This window comes from Mus caroli, unplaced genomic scaffold (assembly GCF_978045245.1).
Source record: "Mus caroli unplaced genomic scaffold, Mus_caroli_1 scaffold_6, whole genome shotgun sequence".
Taxonomy (NCBI): Eukaryota; Metazoa; Chordata; class Mammalia; order Rodentia; family Muridae; genus Mus; species Mus caroli.
The window spans coordinates 101,009,243-101,024,404 of record NW_028227261.1 but is presented as its reverse complement, the minus strand read 5'-3'; the positions used below and the strand labels follow the sequence as shown (position 1 = coordinate 101,024,404).

Genomic DNA, 15,162 nt, shown 5'->3' with positions numbered 1-15,162 from the left:
CCATGAGTCCCACCATGTGTTTTCTTTGGTTGGTTTAGTTCCAAGGAGCTCTGGGGGTACTGTTGTTCCCCCTATGGGCTGCAAACCCCTTCAACTCCTTGGGTACTTTCTCTAGCTCCTTCATTGGTGGCTTCTTGTTTTGCCCTTCTGTGCCACTATGATAATGTGTTTTAGGAGTTCTTCAAATGGGCCTGGGGTATACAGCTCAGAGGCAGTGCTTCCATAATGTGTCCACATCCCTGATCCCACCACCAGCATCAGAACAGCAGGAAACCACGCACTGCCCAGCCGTGGTAATTGTGCCTACCTCATGGTGTCCTGGCTTAGTGGTTTTCACTCTTGCTCACACTTGGTTACACATTTACTCTTTCTCATCTCCTTTCATTGGTCATTGCTCTGTTACTCACAAGATCTTTTTTACGTTCTTTGGTCCATCTCTCGCTAAGAAGCAATCCCAGCCATGACTGGTAAGCATGCCAGTCTTCCCAAGAGCCCTGGGGATCCTCAGAGTCCAGTTCTGTGTAGTGAAGGGCTACCGTCCTAAAGTACAGAGTCCAAGCCGTCTCTAGTTCCAAAATGTATTTTCTACAAACACACTTAAGATTAGTTAAAATTATGTTTATTACATGTAAATATAAATACATAAAACTAAATTAACTTGCAAAGAGGAAGGCTAATGTGCAGCAACATTTTGGTGACAGTTAGGTACTCTGGTGAGCTCTCCTGAGTGCAGTCATTTTTTCTGGTGGAGAGGCACATTTCAGATATGAGCTTCAAATGAGTGTCCAGGGAATACTCACCAATCACACAGAAATCTTATATTGTATAGATGTTTCAGAGATTTAAAACTTTTTTGTTAAAATTTATAAGCCATGTTAGGCCAGTCTTGTTTTTTATTTTTAATCCTGTTCCTTTTCAGGCTTCCCTGATGTTGCACCTAAAACAGGGCTTTCTACACTTCTCAAGTAACAGAATGGCTTCCTCAAATGAAATATACCCAGAAGGCTAATCTAAAAAGAGAAAAAAGACAGGTGGCTGAAATAAGGAGTCCTGGAGCTGGCCTCATCCCAGAGTTCCACAGCAGTCTGTGGCATTATGGATAGCCTGGAGTTCAGGGCATGTCTTGAAAACTGCCACCCCAAGCTGCTTTGTCCTTCCCACCACAGAACAGTGGGGATTGGGGGATGGGGGTCTTTCTTCTGTCTGTCCTCCCTCCCTCCCTCCTCCCCACCTTCTCTCCCTCCCTTTCATCCATCCATCTATCCGTCTGCTTTTTCTATTTTTAGAAAAATACAGTGTTGTCTTTCCCTTTTAGTTTAGAAAACACAGAGTATTTGTAATCAGGCTGTTTACATAAAAAGAATCAAAAAGAAAATAGTGATGTAGGTTTTTTTTTTTCTTTTTGAGCTGTCATATTTGACAGTCTGTACAATTTCAGTTCTTACTGTTTAATGATTCTTGTGTTGCATGATAAGTACAGTGTTGTCTTTCCCTTTTAGTTTAGAAAACACAGAGTATTTGTAATCAGGCTGTTTACATAAAAAGAATCAAAAAGAAAATAGTGATGTAGGTTTTTTTTTTTCTTTTTGAGCTGTCATATTTGACAGTCTGTACAATTTCAGTTCTTACTGTTTAATGATTCTTGTGTTGCATGATAAGTACCAGCTTAGAAAATTTGGTCAAGCTGAAATTTTTTATATACTGATTTGTTTCCTAATTTTATTTGTTAAATTATTATCTAATACAATTTTTAAGCTTTTTTTAAAGGTCAGAAGAAGCCTTTTATTTTGACCTTTTGATTCTGTAAAGCTACATTTTAATTAATTTATCAATACCAGCTTCAGTGTTCAAACTGTTCCTTATGTCAAACAAAAAAGTCCTAAATGAAAATAAAATCAGTATGGTTGTTAATTGTGATTCAGGTTTTTCAAGCCTAAAATTAACCAAGTTATTCAAATGGCATAACATAATAAAATGTTAATATTTTAAATGATTAATTTCACTAGAATTTCCACTCATCACAGACATAGTATTTGATGGAAAATTATTAGTTTTAACATCATACGGATTTAGTCTTAAATTCATCAGATGACTGTGTCACAGAAAGATGGAAGGGACTCTGATTAAAGGAAGGATTCACTATTCAAGTTTGGTGTTTTAGATAAATGAGATAGTTCAATAAATGCAATCTACTACATAAAAATACTGAAAGACAAAAACCAAATGATCATCTCAGTAGATACAGAAAAGGCCTTTGACAAAATCTAAACCCTTCATGATTAAAATCCTGAAGATACTAAGAACACAAGGTACATACATCAAATTAATAGGGGATGATTTATAGCCAATAGCCAACATCGACTTAAATGGAGAGAACCTCAAATAATTTCACTAAAATCAGGTAGAATACAAGGCCATCCTTTCTCTCCATACTTACTTAATATAGTCTTAGCCAGAACAATAAGACAACTGAAGGATATAAAAGTAATACAAACAAGAACAGAAGAAGTCAAAGTACCTTCTTTGCAGATGCTATGATTGTATACATAGAGGAGCCTAACAGTTCCACCAGGAAACTCCAACAGCTGATAAGCTCTCAGCAAAGACTCAGGTACAAGTTAATGTACACAAATCAGTAGCTTTCCTACATACAAATGACAAATGATCCTAGCCAGAAATGAGAAAAATGACACCCTTCATAATAGCAACAAAAAACATTAAAAATCTTGGGGTGATTTTAACAAAGAAGTGAAAGACTCTTTTTTTTTTCTTTTTTTTTTAATGTTTTTTTTAATTGAGTATTTATTTCATTTACATTTCCAATGCTATCCCAAAAGTCCCCCACATGCTCCCCCACCCAGTTCCCCACCCACCCACTCCCACTTCTTGGCCCTGGCGTTCCCCTGTACTGAGGCATCTTCTGATTCATATGCAGCTAGAGACACGAGCTCCAGGCGGTACTGGTTAGTTCATATTGTTGTTCCACCTATAGGATTGCAGATCCCTTTAGCTCCTTAGGTACTTTCTCTAGCTCCTCCATTGGGGGCCCTGTGATCGATCTAATAGCTGACTGTGAGCATCCACTTCTGTGATTGCTAGGTCCCAGCATAGTCTCACAATTTGAATATTAATTTTATTTGGTAATTTACTTTCTACTACATTTTTTCTTTGGGAAGAAAAATCCTAGTACAACTGTATTGGAAAATTTAAATACTTATTATGGTGATAATAAAGTATTTCTATTTTTTTCTAGATAACTTGTAGAATCTCTCAATATCTCCCTACTTTGTGTGTCACACATCATCCACCTTGTATTTTGAGACTAGATCTTGTGTCCACTTGCCCAGGGCTGGGGTAACAAGTGCACATCACTCTTCATGGCTTTTTTATGTGCATTCTAGGGACTGAACTTCAATTCTTATGCTTGCACACTAAGCACTTTACCCTTGAGCTGTATCTACACCCCAACTTCAGGATGATCTTAGCCAAAAATGTTTTTCAAGTGAAAATTCAGTATAATCAAAGCACACTTTCAAAAACATCTTGGGGACAATATAAAAGGAGCTGAGACCATGGAACTTGAGCACTGTGGTGATAGGTCCAGTGGACACATCTTGGAGATTTCATCTTTTTGAGGTTTTTGAGTTAGTGAGGAGTCTAGCATGTTTGTTTTGCTTGTCATATTTGATATGAAGGGATCTTGTTCATTGCAATAGTGGGCATTCTTTGAGATTTGATATTTCCAATGCATAAATTCAGATAACTTCCTCTTTTTAAGAAGGAAAGATCAGAGCTAATAAAAAGGCTACTTAGTTATGGTTATGTAAGGAACCTAGTTTTGCCATTGCTTTTATTTAAATTCAGTTATAAAATACTTACAAGCAATAGTCCAAGATCTTTCTTAATTTTTCTCATCAGTAAGTTTTGATGTTGTATTTTATTTCAGCCATGTGCTCTTTGTGTATAAGCCTTGCTCAGTCTGCATGACATTAGTGTTTTCAGCCTGCTTTGTGTGGATGGCTTCTTACATATAAGTGCTAATAATTGATAATTCAGATCAAATGAAATGTTGCAACATAATGAGAAGGATTTTCAAAGATTTCTACTATGATTTGTAATTCTAATTTATGAATCATTTTCAACATAATTTTTTTATTTCTGATTTTTTTTTTTAGAAGTGGCACCCCATCCCCAAAACGGACGTCTGTAGGCTCCAGGCCACCAGCAGTAAGAGGCAGCAGAGACCGTTTTACTGGGGAGTCATACACAGTGCTAGGTAGGATAAAGCATAATAGTTCTCAGATTAAAGGCCACAGAGCACCCTGGTGGGCTTCCTACTTACACCTGGAAGGCCTGCCTGTAGAGTGAATGAGTCTCTATAGAAGTTCTGTATACTGAGACTGAGCATTTCAGACTGACTTACTGAAACTTTAAATCTCTGCTTCAGCTCATGGGAGTATGCCTCATGAGTTATACTGCCTCATGAGTATAACCCTGAAGGGGACTCTAACAAAGAAAGGCTTTGAAGTATTTTATGTGCATGGAAACATAAGCAGTGCATGTAAGTTTATAGACTATGTACTCTGCACTCAGCGTCTGTTGAGGATGTGGTTATTTTCACAGAAAGAGTAGGTGAATTTCGTGGGTATGGTGGGATAAGCCTGTAGGCCCAGCACGTGGAGGCTGAGGGGGAAGGATCGTGAGCCTGTGGCTAGTCTGCGATACGTAGGTTGGTTGTTGTTGGAGATAGTATGATAAGTAAACATCTGTGACTCATAAGTATGACAGAATGTCAAAACTTTTTTCGTATCTTTTATAGGAGACACTGCTATTGAAAATGGACAACATTATTGGGAAGTAAAGGCCCAGAAGGATTGTAAATCCTATAGTGTGGGTGTAGCATATAAAACTTTAGGAAAATTTGATCAGTTAGGAAAGACAAATACTAGTTGGTGCGTTCACGTCAACAGCTGGCTACAGAACACATTTGCAGCCAAGCATAATAATAAGGTGAAAGCTTTGGATGTTCCTGTTCCTGAGAAAATAGGTGTGTTTTGTGACTTTGATGGGGGTAAGTGTACTTATTTTTCTAAAAAAAATTTCTCTATACTTGCTTGTATTTAAATATATTTTATGTATACAAAGTAATATTTTTACTTCTGTGAAAATATATGGGAATATTGCCTTTTTCTCTTCCTGTTTGATGGTAGTTGATTTTTTTAGAAACAGCTTACAAAGAAAATGAGAAACTGGACAAAGCAGGTATATTTAGAATAGTTGAGAAGCAGACAAATGATATCAACACAGATAGGATACAGATGAAGAAGAGAGCCACCGAGAGCCTGCAGAAGGACAGCAGGCGTTAGGCTGAACAGTTGGCAAGTGAGTTGTAAGGACAAGACGCTTCGGAGAGAGACGGTGAAGCGGGTAGACTTCAAAGCTGGCAGAGCTGAAGCAGTGGACACTGCACTGGGAGCTTAGTGGAGTAGATGTGGGCTTAAGCAGGTAGAGGACAGATGGAGTAAAGTTTAAAAGCTGATAGAATTTGGCACAGTCATAAAAAGGAAGAACACTTGGCATCTAGTGAGCTAAAAAAGCCTTTTGTTTGACGATGACGGTGTAGAGTAAGAAGAAGAATGTTACTGGGTGGGTGCAATGGGAATTCATTTTCTGGACTATGCATTTTAAATCACTAGAGCGAGGCTTGAATACATTTTTGCTAATCTAAATAGGAACCATTAAAATCAATAACTTTTGCCAATAAGAAGTGTTTGTTTATTCATGTAGTATAAAAATCTGCACTTCAGGGATTTGAGTAATCTTTATCCTGCCAATTGAAGAATTGCTTCTATTGCAAAAAGTTCTCTAGGTTCTTGAACAAATACTAGTGAGATGCTGAAGCATTAGTTGTTTGATGTAAGATCGAGCAGTGTTGCGAAGACTTCCCTTTCCCTTAATCAGTGCAAGTTTCAGGCACTGTAGTCTTTGATGCATCTCATGGGTTTGCTAAGCATGGTTCTCAGGTGTGGTTTTGCTGGACTCATCAGACCCGCAGCAGAGTGCCAAGCAGTAACCATGAGAGGAGCACACATGCATGCACATGCTTTAGCTCTTATGACCATCTTTGGTTTGACCATGAGCAAATTGTCATCAATTGCCATGTGCACTCGTTTTCCTCAGCTGTCACCATCAGAATGAGAAATGGTTGTTTACACAGAATAAGAGAAGACCGCAGTTCAAAATGACTTTGTTTCCATTTTAGGTCAGCTTAAGTGGCATCCACTTACCGAGTCTTTCCACTTTCCCACTTGCTTCAAATGCACACCACCATCGAATGGCCCATGTTGAGGTGCTCTGCATCTCAACAGCATTGCAGCATTGCTCATCTTCAAGGCCCTTTCTTCTGCACAATTTCTTGCCCAGCCACGGTCTGCAAGTCCAGTGGCAGTTCCCAGACCAGATGCATTATTGATGAGGGCTGTAGCTGCTGCTTCCAACCAGTTTGAACTTACATGAGAACCTAGTTTGCTTTTTGCCTAACATTAACATAGTATAAAATAAATATTAAACAAATAGCAACTATTGTCAGTAGCAAAAAATATACAGAAGAAATGTGAATTAAAGTGGTATATAACATAATCATAATTATTTTTAAGAATGTATTCTAATAATGACAAATTTCAACAGTGTACAAACCACAATTACTTCTGAACCAACTTAATAGATTATGGAGATATTAGTAAGGTTTTGATGACCAGGAAAAAACAAATTTAAGATTTTCATCCTTGCTGGGCGTGGTGGCACACGCCTTTAATCCCAGCACTTGGGAGGTAGAGGCAGGCAGATTTCTGAGTTCAAGGCCAGCCTGGTCTACAGAGTGAGTTCCAGGACAGACAGGGCTACACAGAGAAACCCTGTCTTGAAAAACAAAACACAAAACAAAACAAAAAAACAAAAAGATTTTATCCGTAATATGTTTTGATATTTTTATAAGAACTGTTAAGTATGGTTCATATAGTTTATAACAAAAATTAATGTTAAAATATGTCTTTTGGCATGCTCATCTGTTTAACTTAGATGTTTTAACTTTGAATAATAAATTTTTTATCATTTTAGGTCAGCTTTCATTTTATGATGCACACTCAAAGCAGTTGCTGTATTCCTTCAAGACAAAGTTTACTCAGCCAGTAGTACCTGGTTTCATGGTTAGTATCTTACTCATATGTTATGACTCAGCAGTTTTGAGGATAACCTGTGCGTACTCCCTTTGTACCTTTGATGTAACCTTTGATGAAGCCCAGTGCGTACTCCCTTTGTACACATCTCCTTTTCCCAACCTGCGCTTTCCAGACGTGATTTTTTTTCTGTATGTTTTCAGTATGCTTTATTAAAGTCAGTACTAACATTAGAAAGGGACAGAAATCACAGTGAATATTTACATTTACTTATAATTGTAACTACTACCCAAGCAAGGAGTGCAGCCCATGCCCTGTACCCATGTCCATTCCCAAGCGGCTCTTCTGGAAGGGTTAGCCCTTGTCTTGGACTTTAATGCTGCCAATTCATTTAGCCTCCTGTTCTGCTTTAGGGAGTTGTACAATATCTTTTTTTGGCTCAACCATACGTATGTAAGGTTTTTCCATGGTCTGCGTAGTTTTAGTTTGTTTAGATTGACATCGTTTTCCAGGCTATGATGCATCAGTCTATTGAGTGCCAGTTAGGTTGAGTATTGTATGTGGTGTCTTCCATTTGAGGGTATGACACACTTGCATGACTTCAGGACTTCCTTGTGAGGGTATGACACACATGCATGACTTCAGGACTTCCATGTGAGGGTATGACACACATGCATGACTTCAGGACTTCCATGTGAGGGTATGACACACATGCATGACTTCAGGACTTCCATTTGAGGGTATGACACACATGCATGACTTCAGGACTTCCATTTGAGGGTATGACACACATGCATGACTTCAGGACTGCTCAGTTGCATGCTGATCCATTATTATTTCTTCACATGAAATGAAACATGTCTTTAACTCTGTAATAAAATGTTATTGTTGCTTCTACCACCATGCCTATCTGCTTTTCTTGGTTAAAATTAGGTTGATGTAGGGAGTTCTGAGATCCATTAATGGCTTCCTTGGTTTGAATAAAACTTTTCTCAGTGTGTGGGGAGGGGGGCTACCTCTCTAGTCTGGATGGTGCATTTCGTGGGGTCTTCCACATGCGTTCTCTTCCACCTTTACTGCAGGCGTAGCCCTCTATCTAAGAAGAAAGTGTTCAGGGTGTGTGTGGATTTAGAATGTGTATTCACTTTTAAAACTCACAATCAGAATTTTATTGCTGACACCTTAAAGTCTTAGGCTTAAAGTAATCCTCCTAGCCAGTGCTCTCCATATTTCATTAAAACATAGGCGATTAATGAACAAAATTGATGCTCATAGAAAATTCTTAGTTTTTTTTTTTTTTTTTTCACTTTCTGAACTTGGCCACAGACCTCTACTTTAATACGTATTTTGGGCTGTTTCCCAATGAACCCATTGAAGACAAATTGTTTACTCAGTTATATATAACTCAGAGCTATACTTTTACAAAATATTTCATTTTTAATTTGGCTGTATCTTACATGGATATTTATTGAGTTTTCTATTTTTCATTTCAAATAAATATAATTATGCAATAATATAGATAACTGAGGAAACTGTTTTAAACTTATTAAACCTGTTTTCTTCCCTTTTTGGGAACCTAGTTTTATTAACTCAGTGATAGATGTTGTTTACACATGTTAATTTTAAAAGTTAGGTTTATTAAGTTATAATTTACACATACTACTGTATATTATAAGTTTTTCTTGATGCATACAGACGTATAACCACTACCATAAATCATGATTTGGAACAGTTAGCACTGTAGGGAGTTCTGGCATTCTCCCATGTAGTAGGCCTACCCCGTCACAACCACCCAAACAGTAAGTAAAACATTTTCCCTTCCTGTGGTTTGGCCTGTTGAGGCTGTCCTGTAGATGGAGGTATGTAGCAGAATCTTCCCTGTTTAATCACTTTAACTATTGATACAACAAGAAGCCTGTGGTTGGACAGGGAAAGGGAGGCAGAGCTAAGAGTTTCTGAGGTGGGGACAGGGGAGAAGGAAGGAAAAGGGATCCAGATTCCATGTGGCTTTAAATAGCCACAGGTAGTTAGGATTATCTTATAAGGGATGGATGATTACAGGACAATTTGTCTAACCTAGGTGGGCTATTTATATCATTATCAGTTGGCTCTGAAATTATTGTTTGGGCATCTTGAGAATTGAGAATTTATTGATATTATAGATCTGACTGATTAATTTTAAGTTTCTAGAGTTTGGATTTACTGGGTTAAGGGGAATTGTGACCACCGACCACAAGGGGTGGATGGCTGAGAAGGGAAGACTGCCAGCTGGGGCTAGCCAATAGGTGGTGACACCCCTGGGCAGAGAGTAGCTGGGTGAAGCGCGGGAACTTGCTGTCTTTGTTTTACTATTTCCCTGCAACAGAGGTGAATGGCATACAGCCTTTGATGCTGTAGCAGAGCATATGTGAATATTGGCCTCACTGCCCTGTGTACCAGTCAGGCTTCTTGCCTGCTGAGTAATCTGTCATGTTTGTGTGTGCTGTGGATTATAGCCAGGGTCTGCACATGCTGAGCAAGCACTCCAACCCGAGCTTATTTTCTACCCCACATTATTTTGAGACAAGGTCTGTTTGGTTGCAGGAGATGTCTGGTTCAGGTTCCATATCCCCCTTACTAGGGGTCTTAGCTAGGGTCATCCTCATAGATTCCTGGCGGTTTCTACTACCCTAATTCTACCTCGTCCCCAAAATGTCCCACAATTCCAGTTGTCTCTCAGTACTCCTTCCCTCCATTTTCCCCCAACCTGATTCCTCTTGTTCCTGTCCCCACTTGCCCAAGTCTACCTGAGATATCTATTCTATTTCCCTTTCCAGGAAGGTTTATGCATTTCTCTCTTGAGTCCCCCATGTTACTTAGCCTCTCTGGGTTTGTGGTTTATATATGGTTATCCTTTACAGCTAATATCCATTTATAACTGAGTACATACCATGTTTGTCTTTCTGGCTCTGGGTTACCTTACTCAGAATGGTTTTCTTCTAGTTCCATCCATTTGCCTGCAAATTTCATGATGTCATTTTTGGGGGTTTTGTTTGTTTTTTGGTTTTTTCGAGACAGGGTTTCTCTGTGTAGCCCTGGCTGTCCTGGAGCTCACTCTGTAGACCAGGCTTTCCTCGAACTCAGAAATCTACCTGCCTCTGCCTCCCAAGTGCTGGGATTAAAGGCCTGCGCCACCACTGCCCAGCATGATGTCATTTTTTTTTTTAACAGCTAAGTCACAAATACTTCGTTATATAAGTGAACCACATTTTCTTTATCCATTCTTAAGTTGGGGGACATCTAGGTTGTTTCCAGTTTCTGCCTATTATGAATAAAGGTGCTATGAACATAGTTGAACAAGTGTCTTTGTGGGATGGTGGAGCATCTTTTGGGTATATGCCCAGAAGTGGTATAGCTGGGTCTTGAGATAGATTGATGCCAAATTTTCTGAGACCACCATATTGATTTCCAAAATGGCTGAGTAAGCTTATGCTCCCAACAACAGTGGAGGAGTACTACCCTTGCTCCACATCCCAGCCAGCATGTGCTGTCACTTGTATTTTTGATCTTAGGCTTCTGACAGGTGTAGTGGAATCTCAGAGAAGTTTTAATGTGCATATCCCTGATGGCTATGGATGGTGAACATTTAAGTGCTTCTTGTCCATTGGAGAGTCCTCTACTGAGAATCCTGTTTAAATCTGTACCCCCATTTTAATAGGATTATTTGATTTGTTGATGTCTAATTTTTTGAGTTCTTTATATATTTTGGAAATTAGCCCTCTATCAGATGTGGAGTTGTTGAAAATCTTTTTCCATTCTGTAGGCTGCCATTTTGTTCTAATGATGGTATCTTTGCTTTACAGACGGTTTTCAGTTTCATGGGGTCCTATTTATTAATTGTGATCTTAGGACATGAGTGATTGGTGTTTTGTTCAGATCAAGTGTCTCAAAGGATCATATGTCCTGTCTAAAGCCATGTCTCAATATTAAAGTCATAAATGTGATATAAGCTGCTTTGGGGTACAGTCCCCAGGTTATAAACATTAGGGAAGTACCAGTAATCAGTATTGCTTGCTGAGATTAATCCGGTTTGTTCTCTTGAGTTTCTGCTGCCCTGTGTTCCCTTTCCTGGGTACAGATTTGGTGGCTTCTACTACACAGACAGCCTTTGGCCGCTGTGAACCTTTTCATCTCTCCTCAGCTTGAGCGTGTAGGTTATCAGTTTGGGATTTGTTGATGTTCATCCCTGTGACATTTTGCCTTTCAAATGGCAAGTTAAGGATTACTGGAGTTATGATTTGAGTTTAACAGAGGCTTTGTTTTTGTCTTCTCTTAGGTGTGGTGTGGTGGACTTTCTTTGAGTACTGGAATGCAGGTTCCAAGTGCTGTGAGAACACTTCAGAAAAGTGAAAACGGAATGACTGGTTCAACTAGCAGCCTGAACAATGTCACTCAGTAATGGCAACTCAGACTGTTTCCCTTCCCTTCGACTGTGTGGCCTTTCCCATACAGTTACTAACAGATATTTCTGAGTGGTGGAAATCAGGTTTTCTATGTTCTGCTTTAAAGCCTGGAGTCTGTTAGATTAACTACCAAATAGGAAGCAGCCATGGAGGTTATTGCTGCATCCCAGAATCAAGCAGTTGGGGTGCAGGAGGCTGACATGGTGATATTGAGTAGTGACTAGGAAAGGGGCGGTGTTGAACTGTTTGTGTAGAAAGCCATCTTTCTGTCTCTTAAGCTCCTCTGGTTTGTCTGGTAGGTGTAATTACGCCTGGCGAGCCCTGGGCCCGGGTTGCTGAGCGTTAAAAGCTTGCCTTTCCCCCTGCCCTTGCTCTGTTTCTGCTCCTCACCGGCTGTCATTACATGCTATGCTGAGGCTTTAAAAACACAAGGTCCCCCAAGGCTTCCTAGAAATTGAAATCTTTGCCTAGGGATGGCAGAGAAATTGACCTATGGTGGCTTATTTTAGTCTTTTATAAATAAACCGAGTTTTTGATAGGGTAACTTATGCATTGACTAGATTCATATCACTTTCTCCTCTAAAATATTGTAGTATTTTCTTATAGTTATAACTCAAAAATATCAAGCAGACAGAGAATTTAGGCAGTGCAAGGGAGTATTCTTGTGTGTTTGTGCTGAGTCATTCTGTCCATTCCTCCACCAGCTCCTGGGCACCACCTGAGAAGCCGTGCTAAGTTTGTTCTCCTCTTTGACCCCACTTTTATAGCTGTCTTTGCATCTTTGATAAAACTTCCACTTGAATTTGGCACTGATAATAATTATTGCTTATGAAAGTTTCTGAATTAAGTTCTTTATAAAGGGTAAAAAGCTGTATATTGCTGGGTTTTGTTGTTTTTGGTTTTGGTTTTGGGTTTTTTTTTTTTTTTTGTCTGTGAAAGATTATAAAGAAATGTGCCTAAAGTATTCTTTTCTGGAATAATTTGTATGTTCTTTTATAAAGATATGGATTGGTTTACCAGCTGTTTAAAAAAACATGTGTCCTAGCCGGGCGTGGTGGCACATGCCTTTAATCCCAGCACTTGGGAGGCAGAGGCAGGTGAATTTCTGAGTTCGAGGCCAGCTTGGTCTATAGAGTGAGTTCCAGGACAGCCAGAGCTACACAGAGAAACCCTGTCTCAAAAAAACCAAACAAACAAACAAACAAACAACAACAACAAAACATGTGTCCTACTTAATTGGTATATGTGTTTTTCAAACAATCATTTGAGGGGTGTTTTGATTTGGTTTGGTTTTTGTTTCTGTCCTTTTGGTCCATTCATTCACTGTTTAAAAGTTTATGATTCTTCCAAAAATGAACATAGTTTCCCTTTTCAAATCTGAAGGCATGTGGAAGCAGTGAGCAAAACCTGTGGTTATTAATGGAAGAGCCTTTTATTACAAAGTCAATTAAAACTTTTCACTCATGGTTTTTGAGCGAAACTAGAAGTTGAGATTGTAAAACTGCTTTAAGAACTTTAAAGAAATGAATATTTGACCTTTGATTAATTTTTGAGACTTGTAAATCTCTTCTTGTTTTAAGTTTCTTGGGCTTCTGACAAACTTCCCTGAGAAGTGCTCAGTTTTGTTTTCTTCCTGTAGCTTGTAGATCATAAGTATTTGCTCTTAAAATTTACTACTTAGTAGCATGATTATTTTTGTTCTGTTGAGGAAACAAATTTGACATAGAATATTATTTTTCCATATCACACATATCTACACTATTACCTGATAACACACTGGTAGTTTTTAAGACTAAAGCAGTTTATAGAATGAAGTATATCAATATTCTTTTGTTTCCCCAAAGCAATATTTTACTTTTCATTTATTATAGTTTGAAAGACATTTTTCATTGTTCCATTACCTATAGAAGTGGTATTTCATGACCTAGGGAAAAAGGAATTATTCCTTTTTGTAGACTCATACCTGAAAGCAGTGATTTACTAGAATTGCTTTGTGTGGCTACTAAGTTTATTTTGTCAAAAATAACAAGGAAAAAGCCAGCTGGTTTCATAGACCTTTTCATTATGATACCTTGCATAGTTGAATCTTCTCATTTATACAGTGCCTTTTTCTCATGCTCATTGTCTACTGACTTTAAGGCAGGCAACACTGGACCATAGTGGTGCAGGCCTTCTGTTGAGGCCAGAGGAGCACGTGCGCTTCTTCCTTGTCCTTGTCCCATCATTGAGACCTTCATCTACAGTTTCCAAACAGTCATTGGAAAACGCATGACAGTTACCCAGAAGGTTTTATTTCTCAGCAGATTTGTAGAACGAAGTATGACGTCAGCGAATGAGAGTCCAAGTTCTTATCACATGATATTAGGTACTAATTATACCCTCATTGCTTTAAAATACACATCAGGGTCTCTTTTAAAAATAGAACAAATCTGTAGTATTTAAGTTTAAAAATCTTAAGTTTATTATGTTAAATTGAATTTTGTCAACCCTTCTTTTTAAATTAAAATAATTGAATAGAGTGCCTAGTTAAATTTTCTCGAAGCAAGGTAACTGCTCAGCTCAGTCTGCTGTGGCAAGCTGGCCAGCCCTCTCCAGCATTCTTCACTGCTCTATGTCTGCTTACACAGCTTGGACATGGCTGCTTTCCATGAAGGAAATATATGGGAGGTGGACTAAGGGATATATAACCGGTGTGAAGAGCTGCTTCATAAAATATGTAGTAAGTATTGTATTTCCCTCTTAGCAGTTGAGTCCAAACCAGTTTTATTCAGCTGGAAGGAGACAGGAAGGAGCTGCCTTAAGCACTTTAGAAAAAGAATTTGCTACAATTCATTTGACTCAGCTGATTGTGTCACATCTTTTAAATACTGGTAAATATGGATATACCAAGTATTTAATGACTAATGCACATAGAAATTAATATTAATACAGCGATCTTTTGAATGTTCCAGGTATAGGCTTTTTAAAAAGTGTTAAGAGTGTCTGTCTGTCTGTCTGTCTGTCTGTCTGTCTGTACGTTTAATTGAGAGCACCTCTGCTATGTGTCAGTAAACTACTAGACAGCCAGGCTAAACCTTCTCATTCTGTTCTGAAGATGTTCTGTTCTGAAGATTCTAAAAAAATTCAAACCATCAACAATAGTATGTATAATTTGAACTTCCATGATTGATCCTTGATATAAATAATAAAAGAAAATATTTATGATGAAATATTTTAATTAGGTCAATTATCTAGAATTACCTAGTTTTGTCTATATATCTTTTCCATGAAATTATAGCTATTTATGTATTTGTAGTTGTTTCTTTCAAAAACAATTTTTAAAAATTGGAAAGGGATATATATGAGAAGTGATTACTCCAAAGAATATTAATCTTAAGACAGTATAGATGTCTTACCATGAAATACATTACTCTAGGCTAAAATTTCAACTGTTTTAGTCATAGATTTTTAGCATCTTTGTTAGATCAGCATATAATTCATATAACAGTACTTAAGTTTTTATGATGTATCGTCAATTTTATTACTTTCTGTCTAGGTTTCCAAAA

At 38.2% G+C, this 15,162-nt stretch overlaps 1 protein-coding gene across 7 annotated transcripts in view; it reads left to right on the top strand.

Annotated features, from left to right (window-relative positions):
• Nucleotides 1-12,839, top strand: part of Fsd1l (fibronectin type III and SPRY domain containing 1 like) — a 67,235-nt gene extending 54,396 nt beyond the window's left edge. For 4 of the 7 annotated variants that reach the window (XM_029476077.2, XM_021160018.3, XM_029476075.2 and 1 more), the window contains 4 exons: nt 4,176-4,276; nt 4,820-5,071; nt 7,117-7,205; nt 11,491-12,839. In XM_029476077.2, coding sequence (XP_029331937.1) covers nt 4,176-4,276; nt 4,820-5,071; nt 7,117-7,205; nt 11,491-11,613 — 565 coding nt within the window. In that variant the 3' untranslated portion in view covers nt 11,614-12,839. The remainder of the gene's footprint in view (nt 1-4,175; nt 4,277-4,819; nt 5,072-7,116; nt 7,206-11,490) is intronic. The other 3 variants (XM_085839289.1, XM_029476076.2, XM_085839288.1) reach the window with 1 other exon arrangement.
• The last annotated feature ends 2,323 nt before the right edge of the window (nt 12,840-15,162 follow it).